The 17758-nt window shown below is 57.5% G+C and overlaps 1 protein-coding gene across 6 annotated transcripts in view; it reads right to left on the bottom strand.

Moving 5' to 3' along the window:
* Positions 1-1498: 1498 nt before the first annotated feature.
* RIPOR1 (RHO family interacting cell polarization regulator 1) overlaps positions 1499-17758 on the bottom strand; it is a 28624-nt gene continuing 12364 nt past the window's right edge. For 5 of the 6 annotated variants that reach the window (XM_031051997.2, XM_031051995.2, XM_031051996.2 and 2 more), the window contains 21 exons: positions 14325-14451; positions 12001-12150; positions 11595-11673; positions 11300-11323; positions 10760-10813; positions 10508-10660; positions 10361-10424; positions 10239-10282; positions 9914-10039; positions 9557-9705; positions 9204-9333; positions 7309-8097; positions 6630-6769; positions 5685-5859; positions 5418-5553; positions 5172-5333; positions 4880-5038; positions 4228-4424; positions 4051-4134; positions 3675-3765; positions 1499-2338 (listed from right to left, as the gene is read on the bottom strand). In XM_031051997.2, the coding sequence (XP_030907857.2) occupies positions 2241-2338; positions 3675-3765; positions 4051-4134; positions 4228-4424; positions 4880-5038; positions 5172-5333; positions 5418-5553; positions 5685-5859; positions 6630-6769; positions 7309-8097; positions 9204-9333; positions 9557-9705; positions 9914-10039; positions 10239-10282; positions 10361-10424; positions 10508-10660; positions 10760-10813; positions 11300-11323; positions 11595-11673; positions 12001-12150; positions 14325-14451 (3131 nt within the window). In that variant the 3' untranslated portion in view covers positions 1499-2240. The remainder of the gene's footprint in view (positions 2339-3674; positions 3766-4050; positions 4135-4227; positions 4425-4879; positions 5039-5171; positions 5334-5417; positions 5554-5684; positions 5860-6629; positions 6770-7308; positions 8098-9203; positions 9334-9556; positions 9706-9913; positions 10040-10238; positions 10283-10360; positions 10425-10507; positions 10661-10759; positions 10814-11299; positions 11324-11594; positions 11674-12000; positions 12151-14324; positions 14452-17758) is intronic. The other variant, XM_031051993.2, reaches the window with a different exon arrangement.

Here is a 17758-nt window from a genome sequence, read left to right on the forward strand (position 1 = left end):
TTTGGACAAGGGGGAATGGCTTTAACCTGGCAGAGGGGAAACTGAGATGAGCTCTTAGGCAGAAGTTATTGCCTGTGAGGGTGCTGAGGCCCTGGCACAGGTTGCCCAGAGAAGCTGTGGCTGCCCCATCCCTGGCAGTGTTCAAGGCCAACTTGGACGGGGCTTGGAGCAGCCTGGTCTAGTGGAAGTATCCCTACCTGTCGCAGGGGATTGGAGCTGGATGAGCTTTAAGGTCCCTTCCAACCAAAACCATTCAATGAGTATATGACACAAAATGGCCATGCCACTTTCCACCTCTCAGGGGCTCTTGTCCATAGTTGTATGTGCCAGCTGCGACCCACATCCCACATATCTTGCTGCCTGCAGCAGACAGTGTGATGCAGTGCTTTGGGAGAAACTGTGCTTCCCTGCTGGGGCTTGTCCAGTCTTCAAACTAGGTGGAAGAAGGCTTAGCAAGCAGGGATGCAGTAAAGTGTTCCCTTGTTACACCCTTCCTGCAATCCAATCTGCAGATAAAACCACATCCCAAAGTGGTTACTCCATGCAACAGGACATGCTTTGCAGCCCGCTCCAGCATGGGTGGCTGATGGTACCATTGGGGTCCCTGCCCTCGCTGCCTTTTGGGGCATCTTTGCTGCTCTAACTCCACTCCCAGGACCATAAAATTATTATGGGATTGGAGCAGCTGTCATGTAAGAAGAGGCTGAGGGAGATGGGACTCTTTAGCTTGAAAAAATGAAGGCTTGGGTGAGTTCTTATCCTCGGCTGGTGGGGGGTGAAGAAGGCAGAGGCAGATGCTCCTCAGTGGTGCCCAGTGAAAGATCAAGTGCAAAGTAAAGGTGAAATACAGAGATTAATAGACTTAAACTTCAGAGAAGCTTCCTCTGTGAGGGTGGTTAAGCACTGGCAGGTTGGCCAGAGAAATTCAGGCATCTCCACCCTTGGAGATACTCAAAATCCAACCAGATATGCTCCCAGGCTCTAGCTGACCCTGCTTTCAGCAGCAGGGAGTAGATGAGAGATGTGCATTTCCAAAGGTGCCCACCCACCTTAACTATTCTGTGAGTCTTCGATCTGTGTGCGCCTCAGTGATGAGAACCAGAAGGTGCCAGATCTTTATGGGAGGGGTTTTGAAAATCTAGTTCAGCTGTCAGAGGTCTGTCCCTACCTCACTGGATCCCTGCTTGAGCTTGGGTGCTGTGGTGTTTTCACACCACATTTACAGAAGACAGACAAAACCAGGGCTGCCTGTGCCCAGCATCCCAACCAATTAGCCTCAGTGTAGCCACCTAGTGTCACCTGGGGTGGTGCTTCCAATGCCCAGCACCCAAATTTTGGCAACACTTGGCTGGGCTGTGGGGCAGGGATGCACCCAGGCGATGGCAGAAATCAGTTATACCCCATGAGACCCACCACCACCCTCAAGCCTGCTGCACTGACCCCCAGCTTCCCCTGCCCCTGGGCAGTGGGGGCAAAGAAACACCTGCACAACGATGCCATCACTCATTAAAGGTTTGGGTTTATTTCTGGTTTAAATCAAAATTAGTTGCTCTCTGTAATTACATTATATATAGATTCATAGAGACATTATAGAAAAGAATTTTTTGCTTTTTTCCTGCAAAAATCTGTAAATAAAAAATTAAACAACCAAAGGAAAACAAAAGGTCGCAGCTTCTGACTGTGGGTCTGGCCGTTCTTCTGCTGCTCCTCCTGCCCCTGCCTCCACGGCACTTCCCAGCAGACCAGGAAAGGCTCTGAGCTGGGGCCACATCTCATTAACATTCCCTACAGCCACATCCATGGAGGAACAGGAGCACGTGGAGCTGGAAAGAAGAAACTCCAGCAGAATATATTAATATCTCATATCTCATTTTATTGAAGTCCTGGGGACTCTGGGTGGCAAAGGGCAGCAGTCCCCATGGCCCAGGCAAAACAGCATGGTTTCCCCAAAGTGCAGCTCCAGAAATCCGGTAGTCTCCATGCTGCTCCAGTAGCCAACAAGTGGGGCAGGATGGGTGGATGCCTGGTGTGGTTTAACTAGCAATCAGAGGGTGGGATGTGCAGCGAGTATTCACCTGCCATGGGTGCTCCATTAGTGTGCAGCTGCAGTGAGCTGCTGTGGGGGTGATGCTCTGGTGCGCTGCCAGGAATGGCACAGGCCAGGGGGCCCCAGCCTGTGCCAGGCTGGAGCCCAGCAGTGCCTTGACTCTCAAGGGATGGCAGAGGGGTTGCATGATGTCTCAGAAAGCTGTGCTGGCCATGCTGGCTGGGGCAAAGATCCGCGGGAGGCTGTCCAGGGTCTCCTCCAGCCGCCGGTGAGCTGATTTGCCATCTTCCCCTGCAAGCATGTGCTGTGGTAAGGGAAGCAAGCTCCGGAAGCTCTGTCCTGTTCCCATACCCAGCCATCTTCCTTGGCCTTTCCAGGGAAATATGGCTAATGCCAGGCAGAGCTGAGCCTGCATGCTAAAAGGCCACAGAGTGGAGAACTCTCTTGTCCTCCTTGCCTCCCTCTTGGGCAGGTCCCAGCTGGGAGCTGGCACAAAAAGCCCCCAGAGCTCTTGATGGGGATGTTGCACATCCTGTTCTTCAGCTGCCTGCCCTGCCCACATGGAAGAGGGATTTTGGGATCACCCATGTCTGGGCTGCAGGAGAGCCTGGCTTGGGGGAAAGGGGCCAGGGCTTGGGGCTCTGCCAGCTCTAGCATCTCAGATGGCTATGCACATCTGTGTACATCCTGTAGGCCAATACCTAAAGGAGCTACAAGAAATCTGGAGAGTGACTTTTGACAAGTGCCTGTAGGGACAGGACAAGGGGGAATGGCTTTAACCTGATAGAGGGGAGATTGAGATGAGCTCTTAGGCAGAAGTTCTTCCCTGTGAGGATGCTGAGGCCCTGGCACAGGTTGCCCAGAGAAGCTGTGGCTGCCCCATCCCTGGCAGTGTTCAAGGCCAACTTGGACGGGGCTTGGAGCAACCTGGTCTGGTGTAAGGTGTCCCTGCCTGTGACAGGAGGTTGGAACTGGATGAAATTTAAGGTCCCCTTCAACCCAAACCAGGCTGTGACTCTGATTCACTGGACCAGGGATCCCAAAGGGTTTCCCAGGCACACATAGGGATGCATCCATCCATCCATCCATCCATGCTACAAGCTGGCTGTAGTCAGCACCCCCACCCACAGCAGCCATCCCCAGCAAGATGTGGTGACATGGACAATCTGCTGGGACATGGGACACGAGGCTTCTATGTGTGCTGTGTGCCACGGGAATGGCCTCTATGAACAACCAAGACACACACAATCCAGACATGACATGGCTGACAGGCTCTAAGACGGAGACATTCGTGAGCAAAGCGGCCAGAGTGGAACAGGGTATGAGGACAGCTCACGTGTCCCAACCTGTGCAGTAGCTGCCGTGACCTGGAGGCCTAGAAACCCACTCAGATGGTTCTCTCTGTGCCATCTAGCAAATAACAAATGAAAACCAGGCTTAGTGCTCCATGGCCACAGGAGCCCAGCCCTCGCTGCCCACTGTCATCTTGCTGTTGCCTGGCATAACTTGGGGCACGATGAGCCAGGATGCGTGGGGTAGGCAGCGACCACTGGGTCTGCTGGCACCACAAGATTCCACTTGGGATAATGTGTGGGAAGGGAGCAGGGAGGAGCAGCAGGACACTCACCACACAGCATCAGGCTCTGCTTGGCTGCCTCCCGCACAGGCTCCTTGTCGGTTTGGCACAAGTAAACCAGCTGCTCAATGCTTTCCTTGGCCTGCAGGAGAAGGGACAAGGGGTTCGGTGTGGCTGGCAGCAGGGACACAGCAGAGGAGAAGACAGCACAGGGAACTGCAACCCCATGCTGCAGGAAAATCCTGGTCCTGTTCCTTCCCTCCCCACTTCCCTTCCTGCCCTACTCCTGCTTGCTTCTCCAGCATATGTGGGGCAGCCCCAGCTCCTCTTATCAAGGGAGCTGGTGTGTCTGGAGCCACCAGCCACATGCAATTCCTCTTGCTCTGGAGGACGCAGCTCCGCTGCCTGCTCCCTGCATCACTCTCACCTTTAGGCAGCCCAGCGCTGCACACCCTGCCACGCGTGTTTGCACCTCCTCATCCTCCAGCTGCTCCAGGTAGCACACAAGGGCCTGGGGGAGAATGTGAGGGTCAGTGCCATTACCCTGCAGAGCCAGGGGTCAGCACCCACATCCCACCTCATCCTTGGCTGCTCCAGCACATACCCGTTGTCGGAAGCGGGGGTTCTCTGCCAGGCTGCGGAGCTGGGCCGACACGGCGCTCACCACCTTGCTGTTGCCCTCCACAATGAGCAGGCTCAGCGCTTTCAGTCCCTCCTTCTTGAGGCGGCCTTCAGGCATGCGCTTCAGGGCACGCAGCACCACATCCTGGTCGTCCGAGTTGAGGTTCTGTGCCAGCATTGCTGTGGGGAACCATGGGATGAGCAAGGGTGTGGGGAGCCCAGCTGCACTGCCCCTCTGCCCACAGGGAACCTAGCTCTGGCAACCCCGCACCCGTGCCTGGTAGAGCTGACCCCACACAGGCTGCCAACACATGGGGGCACCCAAGCCAAGGTGCTGCAGATCTACAGCAAGGACCTAGGGTGCTCAGGAAGGTAGCATGGGTGTGGGCTGTGCACTGGATCAGAATAACTTGGCCACCCCAAGGATGGCAGAGCCTCTGGGGGATGCCCCAAGGCCACCATGGTAGTAACTGCAGGGTGATCCCCTGTGGTGATGCTCCAGCACCTCACAGAATTATGGGATAGTTCAAGTTGGAAGAGACCTCCAGAGCTCATCTAGTCCAACCCCCCTGCAGGGAGCAGGGACATCCTCAACATCTCATACCAGGGTCTAGGGAGCATGAGAGGGCACCCACCTTCCTCTGCCAGCTCCATCATGTAGCTGTCGAGCACCAGGGCACCAAGCGACTCAAAGTGGCTCCAGTACTGGAAGATAGTGACCTGCTCGCCCTGGGCACTGCCGGGCCGCCGGGGCAGCCGCCGATTCAGCACATCCTCCACCAGTTTCACACAAACTGTGGGAAAGAGCTGGGCTCAGGATGTGCAGCAGCCATGGCCACCCCTCTGCGGGGCTTCTGGCACGCATAGGCCCTCACGCATGGTCATTGTGTGTGGGGCTGGTAACTCCCCAAACACCTCTGTACTCACCAGCATCAGCCAGGCCAGGGTGCTGCTCATTGATGGGTGCTGCATACTGTGTGCTGAGCACCTGCAGGAACCTCTCCACGGGGCAGGAGTAGATGTTGGGGGCCTCCACACAGCAGTCCCAGAGGGGCAGCACACCCTCCTTTCGCGTTGAGAACTGCACCACTGCAGGGACAGGCACTGTCAAACACCCCGGAACACCACACCACATGCAGCCCCAGTGCGGTCCCCTTGGCTGTGTGGTTTTACCTTCAGTGGCAGAGGCAGCTGCTCCCGCTCGCTCCTCCATGAGCTGACACACGATCTCCAGAACCTGTGCCTCCCGCAGCAGCCTGTCCAGGGCGTACATCTCCTGGCACCGCAGGGGACCGAAGGTGCCCAGTTTCTGCAAGGCACAGCCAAAACGGAGACCTCAGGGACAGAGCTCACCACATGCTGCAGCAAGACACCCCTCAAAGGGGAACTCACAGCCCACCCCAGATCTTCCATCCCCAGCACATCTGTCCCTGTGCTCACCAGCAGCAGGCGGTTGCAGTTGTTGAGGTGAAGCACCAGGGCCTTATCCAGGAACTCATTGCCAGTGCTCAGGGGGTCGGTGCTGGCCTCAGAGCCACTGCACATGCCAGTGTTGTCTGCACCAGTCTCGCCAGCGCTGGGGGCCCTGCTGCTATGCTGCGGTCTGCCAGCCCTCCTGCAAGCCAGGGAGAGATGGAGACAGAGATCAGAATGGGAAGCCTGGGCCTGGACATTCCCCAGAGGAATTCTAAAGGACCTACAGTACCACAGCATGAGGGCTGGGCAAACGAGCAGGTCCCAGAGGCATAGAGCATGAGGGCTGCCTCACAGCCCAGCACCCATAGGGAGATGCAGGGTGGTGCTGTGCTACCAGAATCACAGAACCACAGACTGGTTTGGGTTGGAAAGGTTCTTAAGATAATTTAGTTCCAACCCCCTGCCACAATGTGGGGGATGACTCACGCTAGACCATAGCATACAAAGCCCTGTACAACATTGCCAGGGATAGAGTATTCACAGGCTCCTTGGGCAGCCATTCCAGTGCCTCACCACCCTCACAGGAAAAAACTTCTTCCTTATATCCAACCTGAATCTTAATGTTTCAGTTTTAACCCGTTACCCCTTGTCCTATCACTACAGTCCCTGACGAAGAGTCACTCCCCAGCGTCCTTGTAGGCCCCCTTCAGATACTGGAAGGCTGCTATGAGGTCTCCATGCAGCCTTCTCTTCTCCAGGCTGAACAGCCCCAACTTTCTTAGCCTGTCTTCATACAGGAGGTGCTGTAGAAGGGCCAGATCCTGTTGCTTCTCAACCTGGACCTGCCCTGAGGTGTGATGGGATGGTCTAAATGTGCTTGGCCACTCTGGCAGAGCTGGGCATCCCCCATCCCAACTGCCCCAGGGCTGCATCCTGCCCTGCACCACATCCCAGGACCCTGCTGTTCACCTCTCGTCTTGGAGAGGCTCTTCCTCAGAGCCCTCGGAGTCCTCCATGTCTGAAGTGTTGAGGAAGCTGAAGCTCTCCAGTGCATGCTCCACTGTCAGGCTGATGCTGGAGGCCCGGCTGAGGAAGACACCTTGCTTCTGCTGCAGAAGAAGGAATGACGGGGTCAGATTCTGGCTCGTCAGCCATACAGCCCCACCTTCCGCATCCCCATGCATCTCCATCAGGAATCATGGAGGCACAGCCCAGTTTAGGTTGGAAGGGACCTTAAAGCTCACCAGTTCCAACCCCCTGCTACAGGCAGGGACACCTCCCACTAGAGCACCTTGCTCCAAGCCCCATCCAACCTGGCCTTGAACACTGCCAGGGATGGGGCAGCCACAGCTTCTCTGGGCAACCTGTGCCAGGGCCTCAGCACCCTCACAGGGAAGAACTTCTGCCTAAGATCTCAGTGTCCCCTCTGTCAGGTTAAAGCCATTCCCCCTTGTCCCGTCCCTACAGGCCCTTGTACAAAGCTCCTCTGCAGCTTTCTGACAGCAAAATGGCTCTGTCCCTGTTATCCCTTGGCACTGCCATCGCCCTTGTCCCCAGGCACTGCCAGCCCTGTCCCCACCGTCCCCAGGCACTGCCAGCCAGGACAAGCCTGTCCCCCCTTGCCCAGGTGCTGCGGGGAGCTCCTCACCAGCAGCATCTCCTCCAGGTGCTTGAGCTCCCGTTCAAGGGGATGTAGCTCTGGGAACTGCCCCCGATAGTCATCCAGGGCTGAGCCCAGGAGGCTGATGGCCTCCTCCAGACCTGAATCCACCACCTTCCCCTGGGGCACCTCAGGGACACTGGTGGGCAGCGGTGTGGTTTTCACTAGGCTCTCATCCATGGACGCTTGTGCTGGTTCCATGAGGACACCAGTGCTGCAGCTGCCCTGTGCCAGCGCCTGGCTCTGCACTGGCTCGGCCTCGCTGGTGGTGGCCCATGCCACAGAGGCACAAGGCTTGGTCTCGGCACGCCTGTCACGTACTGGTGCCACTGCTGCCACTGAGGCGCCAGGGACAGGGTCCATGTCCTGCTCAGCAGTCCCCATGTCCTGTGGGCTGGGTCCAAGCTCCCAGGGGCTCTCTGCAGCCTTGGCCTCCATTGTAGCATCCACGCTGGCCTCACTGATGTGGCTTAGAGTCCGGGAGTAGGGCACATGCCCATTGGCCACCGCTTCCTTCTTGCGACTGCCTGGCTCCTCTGGCTGGCTCTCAGCAGTGGGAATGCTGGCCTCAGTGCCAGGCTCAGCCTCCTGTGGCTGCTGGGAGAAGGAGATCTCGACAGCAGGTGCCGAAGCCTGCAGCTCTGGCTGTACTATGGGCTTGTGCACAGCGTGGCGGGCACTGCCGGGCAGCTGCGGGCTGGAGGAGTCATCGGAGGACTCGGATGAGATGGACCAGGCTGTGCCGTTCTCCAGCTCCTCCTGGCGCCGCAGCATGTTCTGAGGAGGGGGAAAATGGTGTAAGGCAAGACCTTTCTGATCCTCTGTCTGCCTTCCCTTCAACCGTGGGCACTCTGGCTCTGCCGGCATGGCAGGATGGCAGACCACGGCTGCCTCTTCCAGCCCCGCATTTCACCACACACCAGCGGTGACTCCAGCTCCACACACCCAGCCACATACCCCACTGAGCCCCAGGGTGCCAGTGGCTTCCCAGCATGGTGAGCAGCTCCAGCATGGCCACGATGGGATGAAACACTTGGAGACAAGGCCACTACCCACCATGTCTGCAAGGATGGTGACTGCTGCAGCACCAGCTCATGGCGGCAGCACTGGCATCACACCAATGTCATATCACAGTATCATAGCATCAACTAGGTTGGAGAAGAGCTTTAAGATCATCAAGTCCACCATCACTGAACCAGTGCCATGCCAACAGCATGTTAGCATCACACAGGCACCACGACAGCATCATGCCAGTGCCACACCAGCACTGTCACACCAGCACCGTTACACCAGCACCACAGCACACCAATGTCACCAGTGCAGGGACACGGACAAGCCTTCTACTCTCTAGTGCCCGGAGACAGAAGCAGGGCCGGACTGTGCAGCCAGGGCTCCCCTAACTTGGGGACTGTCTCCCTTAGGACAGCCAGAGCCCATCCTGGCAGGATCAGGTCTCTGGGTATCAGTGAAGGCTGGTGAGTAGGAGATAAGGAGCAGCTACAGCTACTGAAGGATGAGCACAGCACTGACTATGCTACGGGCTGGCTCCAGCCCTCGCACTTACACGGCCCTGCTGCGGCCATCTCCCGAGCTCACTTGAGGAGACATCGCCACAGGAGCAGCTTTGAGACAGCTTCTTGAAGAGTGTCTCCCAAAAGATGTCCAGCAAGGACCAACCATGCTTGTCAGCTGCCTGCCCAGGGCTCTCGGGCTGAGAGAAGAGGAGCTGTGAACATGGGAGGAGCAGGCACTGATGCTGGAGTACCCCGGCTGGATCGCTGGAGAGGAGCTGCCCACCCCTGTTTCACCCACTGCGACGTAGCCTGGCCACATCCCCGCGCAGACTCCTCCATGGGCATCTCACTGAACAGCACTACACTTACATAGAAAGCCTGTTCCCGCAGGGATGGCGTGTCAGGTGGGCTCTGGTTGTAGGTGGAGAACCTCTTGTTCACTGTGGAGGCCTTGTTGACAGTGCTGGCTGCTGAGGGCTGGTCATCCTTGTCGAAGGGGCTGGGGAGGAGATCAGGGAGGAGAGGGTTGTGTGCTGCCCTCGGTGAGCCTGCTCTACAGCAAGCAGTCCTGCAGGACCCCATCCAGTGCACCTCTGATTTTCCATAATTGCAACCCAGTTTTGGGATAGGAGAGAGCCCAGGGCAGGCCACCTCTTTTCATACCATGCCAGGCATCCCAAAGCCTGGCATGTGCTGCCAGCAATCCCTGCTGAGATACTTACTTCCAGGTCACCTCCAGGCTGAGTTTGAGGGTGCCCAAGTCATTGATATCCACAGCCACTACCTGGGGTAGAGCTGCAAAGAGGTCCTTGGTCTCACAGGACACATTGCCTACCACAACATGGTTGGCCAGGCTCTTTAGCTCCGTCACCTGGAGAAGGAAAGGGAGGAGAGGAAGAGGCAAAGCCATGGGCTCTGTTTTATACATGCTGTTTGCATCCATGTGTTGTGCCAGGATTCATCACCACCAGATATCCTCCTCCCACTCCAGAGGGGCTGAGGTTGAGGTGAGGTCCTGGAGGGAAGCCCTGAAGGGTGATAGCTGGCCCACATCATCCTTGCCCCCTTCTGCACTGTACCTTGATGGAGAGGAACTCGGTGACAAGGGGCAAGAAAACCATTTCCTCGCTGTCCCACACCTGCTTGCTGTTCACCTCAATGCGGCCACGCAGCTTCCATCGCTGCCGTCCGTACTTCATGAAGATCTGGGGATGCAGATAGGGGAGACACATCACTGGGGTGATGGGTGCTCTCTGTGTGTCCCCAGGCATGGCCAGAGGGCTATGCCACCCACCAGTGCCCTGCAATATGCCCTCCACACCAGCGCCCACCTATGCCCCCCAGGCATCCCAAAGGCCACAGGAAAAGAGAAGAGCAGATCCCAACCCATATGGTCCCACCAACCTCATACTGGTCACCAGCACAAAGCCGGGCAAAGCCTGCCAGTCCTGCAAGAGAAGGTAGAGGGGCATGAGCAGGCAGCAGGCAGGCAGGCGGTGGGCCAGGAACGGAGTGGGGCACGTTACCTTTCATCCGGACATGGAACTCGCCCAGCTGGCTCTCCAGCTCATTCTCCAACAGACACATGTTCTAGGAATAGAAGGATAGGCAGCACCCATCAGCAGCCACCCGTGGGACCCAGCACCATGTCAGCTGAGCCCAGCACTGCATACCTCCGTGTACTCCTTGTAGCCCTTGCTGGCCTCAGCCAGGCTCTCGCGTGCTTCCCGGCTGCCCGGTGAACCAGTGCTGTAAGCCTTGACCATGTTGTGGGCTCCATCACGGAGCCGCCGTTGGATGCAGTAAGCCTCATAGAGCTCATCTATCTGCGAGGACAAGCCCGAGCTGTGGTGATGGGCAGGGCAAGGGGCATAGCATGGCCATCCCAGTGCTGCACCAAGGTGATCCTGGTCCCCAGCTCTTACCTTGCTAGCATGAAACTCCAGGCGACGCAGGAAGCGCTCGATTGACTTCACTTGCTGGAAAAGCAGAGGAGATGGTGTGAGCAGCAGCACAACCCCTCCACAGAGGAGCTGCAGGTCAGGATGTGTCCTGCTGCCTGTTCTGTAGCTGGGACAGGTCCTGGCCTCCTGCCCTGCCTAGGAGGTGCAGGGTGGCAGTGGCGGTGAGCAGAGGCTGTGCTTGCACCCATGTGCTGCAGCATCCTCCAGCCTTCTTTACTCCAGAGGGTCCCCCAGGAGACAAGCCAGGCTCCAGGGTACTCTTCTCCCATCTTCAGAGCTAATCCAGGCTCAGCACTCACCAGCAACAATTTCTGCTTGCAAGAAGCAGGTTACAAGCCCCTGCCTGCCTCTGCTCCATCCCTGCCCAGATACACTATGCCCACAAAGTCCCATCACACCCCACTGGCCACAGGGCAGTGCAAGCAGAGAGGGGCTGGCAGTAGCACATCCCAGCTGTTAGGATGGGGGAGACAAAGAGGAGGGGGCACTGATCCCTCTTACCTTATCCAGATCGTAGAGAAAGCCCTGGAGGAGAGAGGAGAGGGATAAGACGCAGCACAAAGCCAGTTCTGCCCATCCAAGGAGACGCAGCACATTGCACCCACTACCCATAGCATGTCCAGCACCCAGTCAGGGCTGGAGAGTGCATGACAGTAGGACAGCCCTACACCAGAGCCCAGACTGGTCTCTAACATCTCCACAGAAGGGACACAGATGGACCGTGAGCTGCCATGGCTGTGTCCATCATCTGCCCAAAGCAGCATGTCCTTTAAGGGTCTTCCCAAGCAACACTCACCAGGCGTGAATTCCTCTTCGACTCACGGATCTGGGTGCTGAGCTTCTCCAGTTCCAGCTGGTGCACCTCCAGGTAGGCTCTGGGGGCAACCACACCATGGGGTCATGCTGGGGCACCATGTTCAGGGCTCCTGTCACCCACTGCCCACACCAACCCACTCTGCCTGGCCCTCCATCCTCACCCCCTGCTGCAGCACCCAGGCAAGGGAGCCCAGGTGTGCCACTACATGGGATATGGTGGGATGTGCGACCCCACACAGGTCTGGACTGCATGCAGAAGACCTGGCATGTCCCTGCCTGGTGAGAGTAGAGAGCTGCCAACCCCAAGTCACATGGCAGGCTGTCCCCATGCTCCTCAGGAGCTCCCTGCCTCCCACCACCCAGCCATGGGGAGCCACAGCACTTACGTCAGGCCTTTCTTGAGAGCTTCGTACACCTCGTCCAGGCGGTTGGGCTGAGGCACCTTGGGTGGTGGGGATTTGTGGGACATTGAGAACATCCTACTGACCCTGGAGCCAGTCTTGCGGGAGACAGTAGGGGTGAAGGGTGAGAGGTTCCTGAGAGAGGCAGGCAAACAGGGGTGGCTGGGGTTAGCACACAGCACTGGGGTCCTCCTTGGTGCCCCAGCCTGCTGAGCACCCTGTCTCAAGACAAGAAGGAGGTTTGGGATGGAGGCCAGGTTGCCCAGATCTGCCTGCCTCTCCCAGGACTCCCAGTCTAACCAGTGGGTCTGGGTGAGACAGGGCTGTGAGGCTGGGCAGTGCTGCCTGCACCACATGCCTGCACCCCCAGTGCATTGGCTGCCCCAAAGCCATGGAAGGACAAGGAGAAACCCCACAAAAAGCTGGCAGTGGTGAGGAGCAGGGAGGCCAGAATGTTCCAGCAGGGTCCAAGAAGTAGGCTATGGGGTAGTCTCTGAGAGGTGTGGGGGTCCCCGGTTGGGGGAACGAAGGCAAACGGAGCTGGCAGCAGCTGGATCCAGGCTGTGTGCCTCGAGTGCCCGTGGAGACACCTCCAGCCCTGCCCACCCTCTGAAGGGGTCATGTTCTGTTCCACCCCAGCACTCCAGGTTGCCAGGCCTATGCAGATGTTCCCTGCAGTGTGGGCACTGTGGCAGGGTGACATGCCCCCATCAGCTTGCTGGCCTGCTACCTCGCACTCCCAGGGAAAGGCAAGGATCCCAGTGGGTGGCAGCACAGAAGCATCCTGCAGACAGGCAGTCCTGACACCCCATCACACAGTGCAGGATGTGGGGCAGGGATATCCTCATGGATGCTACACCACTGCAGATGTCACCAAACAAGCAGCACAGAGCTGCCCACTGGAGGATGCCGACCCAGCACTGGGCCCCAAACCACCCTTCCTGCCTTGTGCAATGGAGTCGCTCCCAGCCCAGCAAGCAACGCCCCACTCCAACCAACTTCCATTCTTCCTCCCAATGCATGGGTGCCCAAGATACCATGGACTCCTCAGCTCCCAGCTCTGGACTGGACCTCGCATTCTGTGTTGCTCTTTGCAGGAGGAGCCAAAAGAGTTCCCCGAATCATTGGTAGGGGGAAATGAATGTCTTGTCCTCTTCCCAAGCTAGAGCAATGGATAAGTGCTTGATTTCTACCATCTCTCCTCATTTATGTCCTCCAGGGCTCTAAAGGCATCACCCATAAGCATCTGCCCACTAGCCATTTGGTTGTGAGCATCCAAAGTTAATCCCTCTTCCGCGTCCCCAAGCAGGCCCCTCTGGCAGCTACAGATCTAGTGATGTGCTGGTGGTCTGGAAAGTGTCACTTGGCCCTGAGGCTGGACAGAACCTGGGGACAAGAGCCAAGCAGGACTGGAAGTCTGCTCCTTAGGCATGGGGAGGCTCTACCTGGGCTTGTGCCCATGCAGTAAAGGTGCCTATAGGCTGGTAAGGCAGCATGGCACTGCTTTCTCCAGCCACTGGGTGCACTGGGAGACAAAGAGGCTGGCTGGGTGCTAGGAGAAGGAATTAAAAGAATTAAAATGGCAACCCAAAGCCACGGAACACCCCTGTCCCAAGAGTCACTGTGAGAGGGTAGCCAGGAGCTAGGGATGGTGCAGAGGAGGGTGGTGGGGATGAGCAGTGTGTGGGACGATTCTCACCAACGTGAGGCTCAGCAGAGAGGAGGAGGAGGAAGGGGATGATGAGAACATAATATCGCCAGCAGCCAGACAGGATGAACAAGGACTGTCTGGTCTTCTCAATGCAGCTGATGGGCAGCCAATGAAACCTTTCAGCAACAGGTTTGAAGTGACATGGAGGAATCTCTGATTCTCACCAGCACTCAAACCCCAACCTGGCTGCCGCAGGATGTCCAGGCCATCAAGACACAATGCTTCAAGCCACCTCAGCTCCTTCACTGCATCATTAAACTTGATTAAATGGTCACAGGGAGGCTCTTCAAAGCTGGTGGTGAGCTACACTGCCCTTCCATGCTCTGGTGCCATGGGCTGCAGGGTCCTCACCAGCCTGGGACACAGTACAGCGGAGGGTTCGGGTGATGGGCTCTCCCTCCCGTTTGACCTCGATGCTCATTGCAGCCCCCACCATGCAACATCCTCTGGGTACCACAAGGGTCCCTTGAGGAAGATGCCAGGACAGCAGATTGGGAAGGTGCCTTGGGATGCACAGCAGGCCCCATCACCTGCTACTGCCCAAGCCTGTCCCCATCTCTATCCCTCATGGCAGGCAGCATGAGCATCCATCTCTTACCTGAAGGGCCGGTCAGGTGTTGAGTTCACTCCAGCAAAGGACTGGCTCCTATTGATCTTGGTGACGAGGACTCGGCGCTGTGGGCGCACAGACAGTGACATTGTTGAGTGTGACCTGGAGGGCCTCCCTGGGGGCAAAAGATAGGGGTGTCACCAACAGCAGAGTGAGGAAACACAGGCACACATGGGCTGGAAGCCCTCCCTCTTGCTCAGCCCAGGGACCCTGCTGGTGGCACTGGCAGGACTTCGCTGTCCCTAAGTGACGCTATGGGTGCTCTGTCTTAGATGAAGCAGGTTGTGGACAACCTGCTGAGCACTCAGCAAGGACAGACAGGGCCCTGCACAACATGGTCTAGTGTGAGGCACCCCTGCTTGTGGTAGGGGGTCAGAACTAGATTATCTTCAGGTTCTTTCCAACACAAACCATTCTGTGATTCTAAGATTCTGTGTCCCAGCTTGGCCCCATGGGAGCCACAGGAAGGCTGATGCCTAATGCCTTCCATGGCCCTTCCCAGATATAAACATGGCCAACCCTCTGCTGTGCTCCTGCCAAACCCCTGCCTGCTAGACACCTTGTCCCATGTCCTGCTGTCACCTGTGCCACCCGCAGCCGGGGCAGGAAGGGTGAGGAGCTGGATCCTCCTGCCCAGCCCTTTGCTGTCTCCATGCTCCCTTCCGCTCACTTCAGCAACCAGGAGGGAAGCCCATGGACAACAAAGCACTTTGGAAAGTCCTAAGCCTTGCCAGGAGCTCTGCTTCGGGAAGGAAACACCAAGCCATTCCCTGCCAGACCCTGGAAAGGCAGCACAGGCAGCACGTGTCCAGCCCCATGGCTGCTGCAGCCCTGCCTTTTACTCCTGGCACTGCCAGAGACACAGCCAGAAGCCCTGCAGTCACTGCTGGTGCCTGCATGTCCCTGCCGTGGCCAAGACCCAACAGATTTCTGAGCCCTGGGGCCTGGACCTGGCTGCCACCACATCAGGACAAGCAAGGGGATTCTCCCCTCCTGCTCTTCTCTGGGGAGACCCCCCCTGCAGTCCTGTGTCCTGCTCTGGGGCAGCAACACAAGAGGGATGTGGAACTGCTGGAACAAGTCCAGAGCAGGCCACAGAGATGCTGTGAGAGCTGGAGCAGCTCTGCTCTGGAGCCAGGCTGAGAGAGCTGGGCTGGTTCAGCCTGGAGAAGAGAAGGCTCCTTAAGGGGAGAAATTAGAGCAGCTAAAAGTGCTAAAAGCAGCTACAGGAAGACTGGAGAGGGGCTTTGGACAAGGGCCTGTAGGGACAGGACAAGGGGGAATGGCTTTAACCTGACAGAGGGGAGATTGAGATGAGCTCTTAGGCAGAAGTTCTTCCCTGTGAGGATGCTGAGGCCCTGGCACAGGTTGCCCAGAGAAGCTGTGGCTGCTCCATCCCTGGCAGTGTTCAAGGCCAGGTTGGATGGGGCTTGGAGCAACCTGGTCTAGTGGAAGGTGTCCCTGGCTGTAGCAGTGGAACTGGATGAGCTTTAAGGTCCCCTTCAACACAAACCAGACTGTGATTCAGTGACCAGAGGAAGCATTGCTGCAGGCCAAAGCCCAAGGCAAGAGCAGGGGGATCGGGGATTCTCCTGGCCCTGCCACCCCCAGCAGTGCCAGCTGGGCACATGGAGGAGCCCAGCCCACAGGGCTTGACACCAACTCAGTCCCTTTTTCCCTGCCAACCTCCTAAAGCTGAGTTGCAGGCCTGGGAGCTAGGAACTGACAGGTATGATCCCACACGATGCCTGGGAGTCACACTCCATGCCAGGGAAGTCCAGGCAGGGTCCTCAGACGCACAGCATCCCAGCTGCCCACCCCAGCATGGCCAGCAGTGAGCCTCAGCCCTAGTAGCACCAGGGACCACGCAGCGATGCAGGCACTGCCCTGGATCCTGCTGCTATTCCCATTCCTTCCCCTGGCACAACAGGAATAAGCCCAACTCAGATCAGCACAGAGCTGCTCAGCTGCCGGTGAGCACCGCTCTGGTGCTGTGCTACTCTGTGTCTTGCAGCCATGCTGTCACCTCCCCGCACACCAGCCTGGGACAGGCATTCACAGCACCCAGGAAGAGCCAGGGGTCTGGAGTCAAAGGCAACCACCACCAAGAACCTCCATCCCAGCAGAGCTGGGATTCAGCAGATCCATCTGATTCCCCCTTGGCACTCAAGTTGTAGCACAGCACCAAGGAGCTGCTCGATGCATCCAGCAGCCTTGGTGTTATCCTAGTGCTTGCCCATCTAGTTTCCAGGACAACACTGTCCCAGTTAAGCTCATTAGGAAAAGCTGTAATCCCTGGCAGCCAGGCTGACCTGCAGGGCCTGGGCAGATTACCCTCTGCAGGGCTCTTTAATCTGCTCCCCACTGAGCGAGCAAGGCCTGTGGCACTGGTGCTTGCTGCCCCAGATGGGCATTACAGCCAACTGTCTGTAGGGAAAGGAAAGCACCCACCACCCCTGAGACCCTGCTCTCCACAAGTGGAGCAGGTCAGAGCTCCTATGGAGTGAGCACAGACCTGCCAGCCCATCCTTCTCCAATCCATGTCACTGTCTGGGGACACACAGGGCTCGAAAGAGAGAGCCCACACATGGCAAAAGGATATGAGAGCATCACAGGGTATCTCGGGGCACAAGGATGCTGGAGGGGTTGCATGGGACCAGTGCCCCTGCACAGACCCACAGGAGAGTCAGAGCAATCCCCAGCCACTCACCCAGGGACACGCACCTTGGAGGCTGGGTTGTGCTCCAAGGTCGCCAGGGCTTCTGGGCTGGCACAGGGAGCAGTGCCATGAACCTGCTCACGGGACCCTGCTCTCCCCCAAACACCCCTCAAACCCAACCAGCAGCCGGTGGATGGAGACCTGACTCAGCAGCAAGAGACGTCACAGCCCAGTGCCAGGTCCTGCCAGCAGCAGCCCATCTCCACAGCACCCTGCAACCCCAGGTCAGCACCCTGCAGCTCACCCCATGTCAGAACCCTGAAGCCCCCTCCAAAAGGAGAACACAGGTAGGCAGGAGCTGGGTGCCAGAGGGCAGCACTGCCTGCATGAGGCAGGGCATGCAGGGTGTGAGGTCTCTGCTCCTGGCACACTGGGCTCATAGTGGAGGGAAAAACCCCGGCGTGGTGCATTCCTGACATTACCAAGATAAGAAGTACCTGGTACGGGCAGCACAGCAATCCCCAGTGGTAAGCAGAGCCTGGAGCATGCTTGGAAGGGGCTGCTGACCACCACATCTCACCCAGTCTTGCTGGGAAGCTGGCACTGGGCACAGTACTGGCACACTCATGTCCCTGCCATGTGCTGAGCCCCAAGCACATCCCTCCCTCTCCTGAGAAGGAGCTTGCATAGGTCTTACCCCAAATGGCCAGTCCCTGATGCCTCCACCACCCTCTGCCCTTAATTAGGACCTTGGTGCTAACAA

Source organism: Melopsittacus undulatus, chromosome Z, assembly GCF_012275295.1.
Source record: "Melopsittacus undulatus isolate bMelUnd1 chromosome Z, bMelUnd1.mat.Z, whole genome shotgun sequence".
In the NCBI taxonomy this organism is placed as follows: domain Eukaryota; kingdom Metazoa; phylum Chordata; class Aves; order Psittaciformes; family Psittaculidae; genus Melopsittacus; species Melopsittacus undulatus.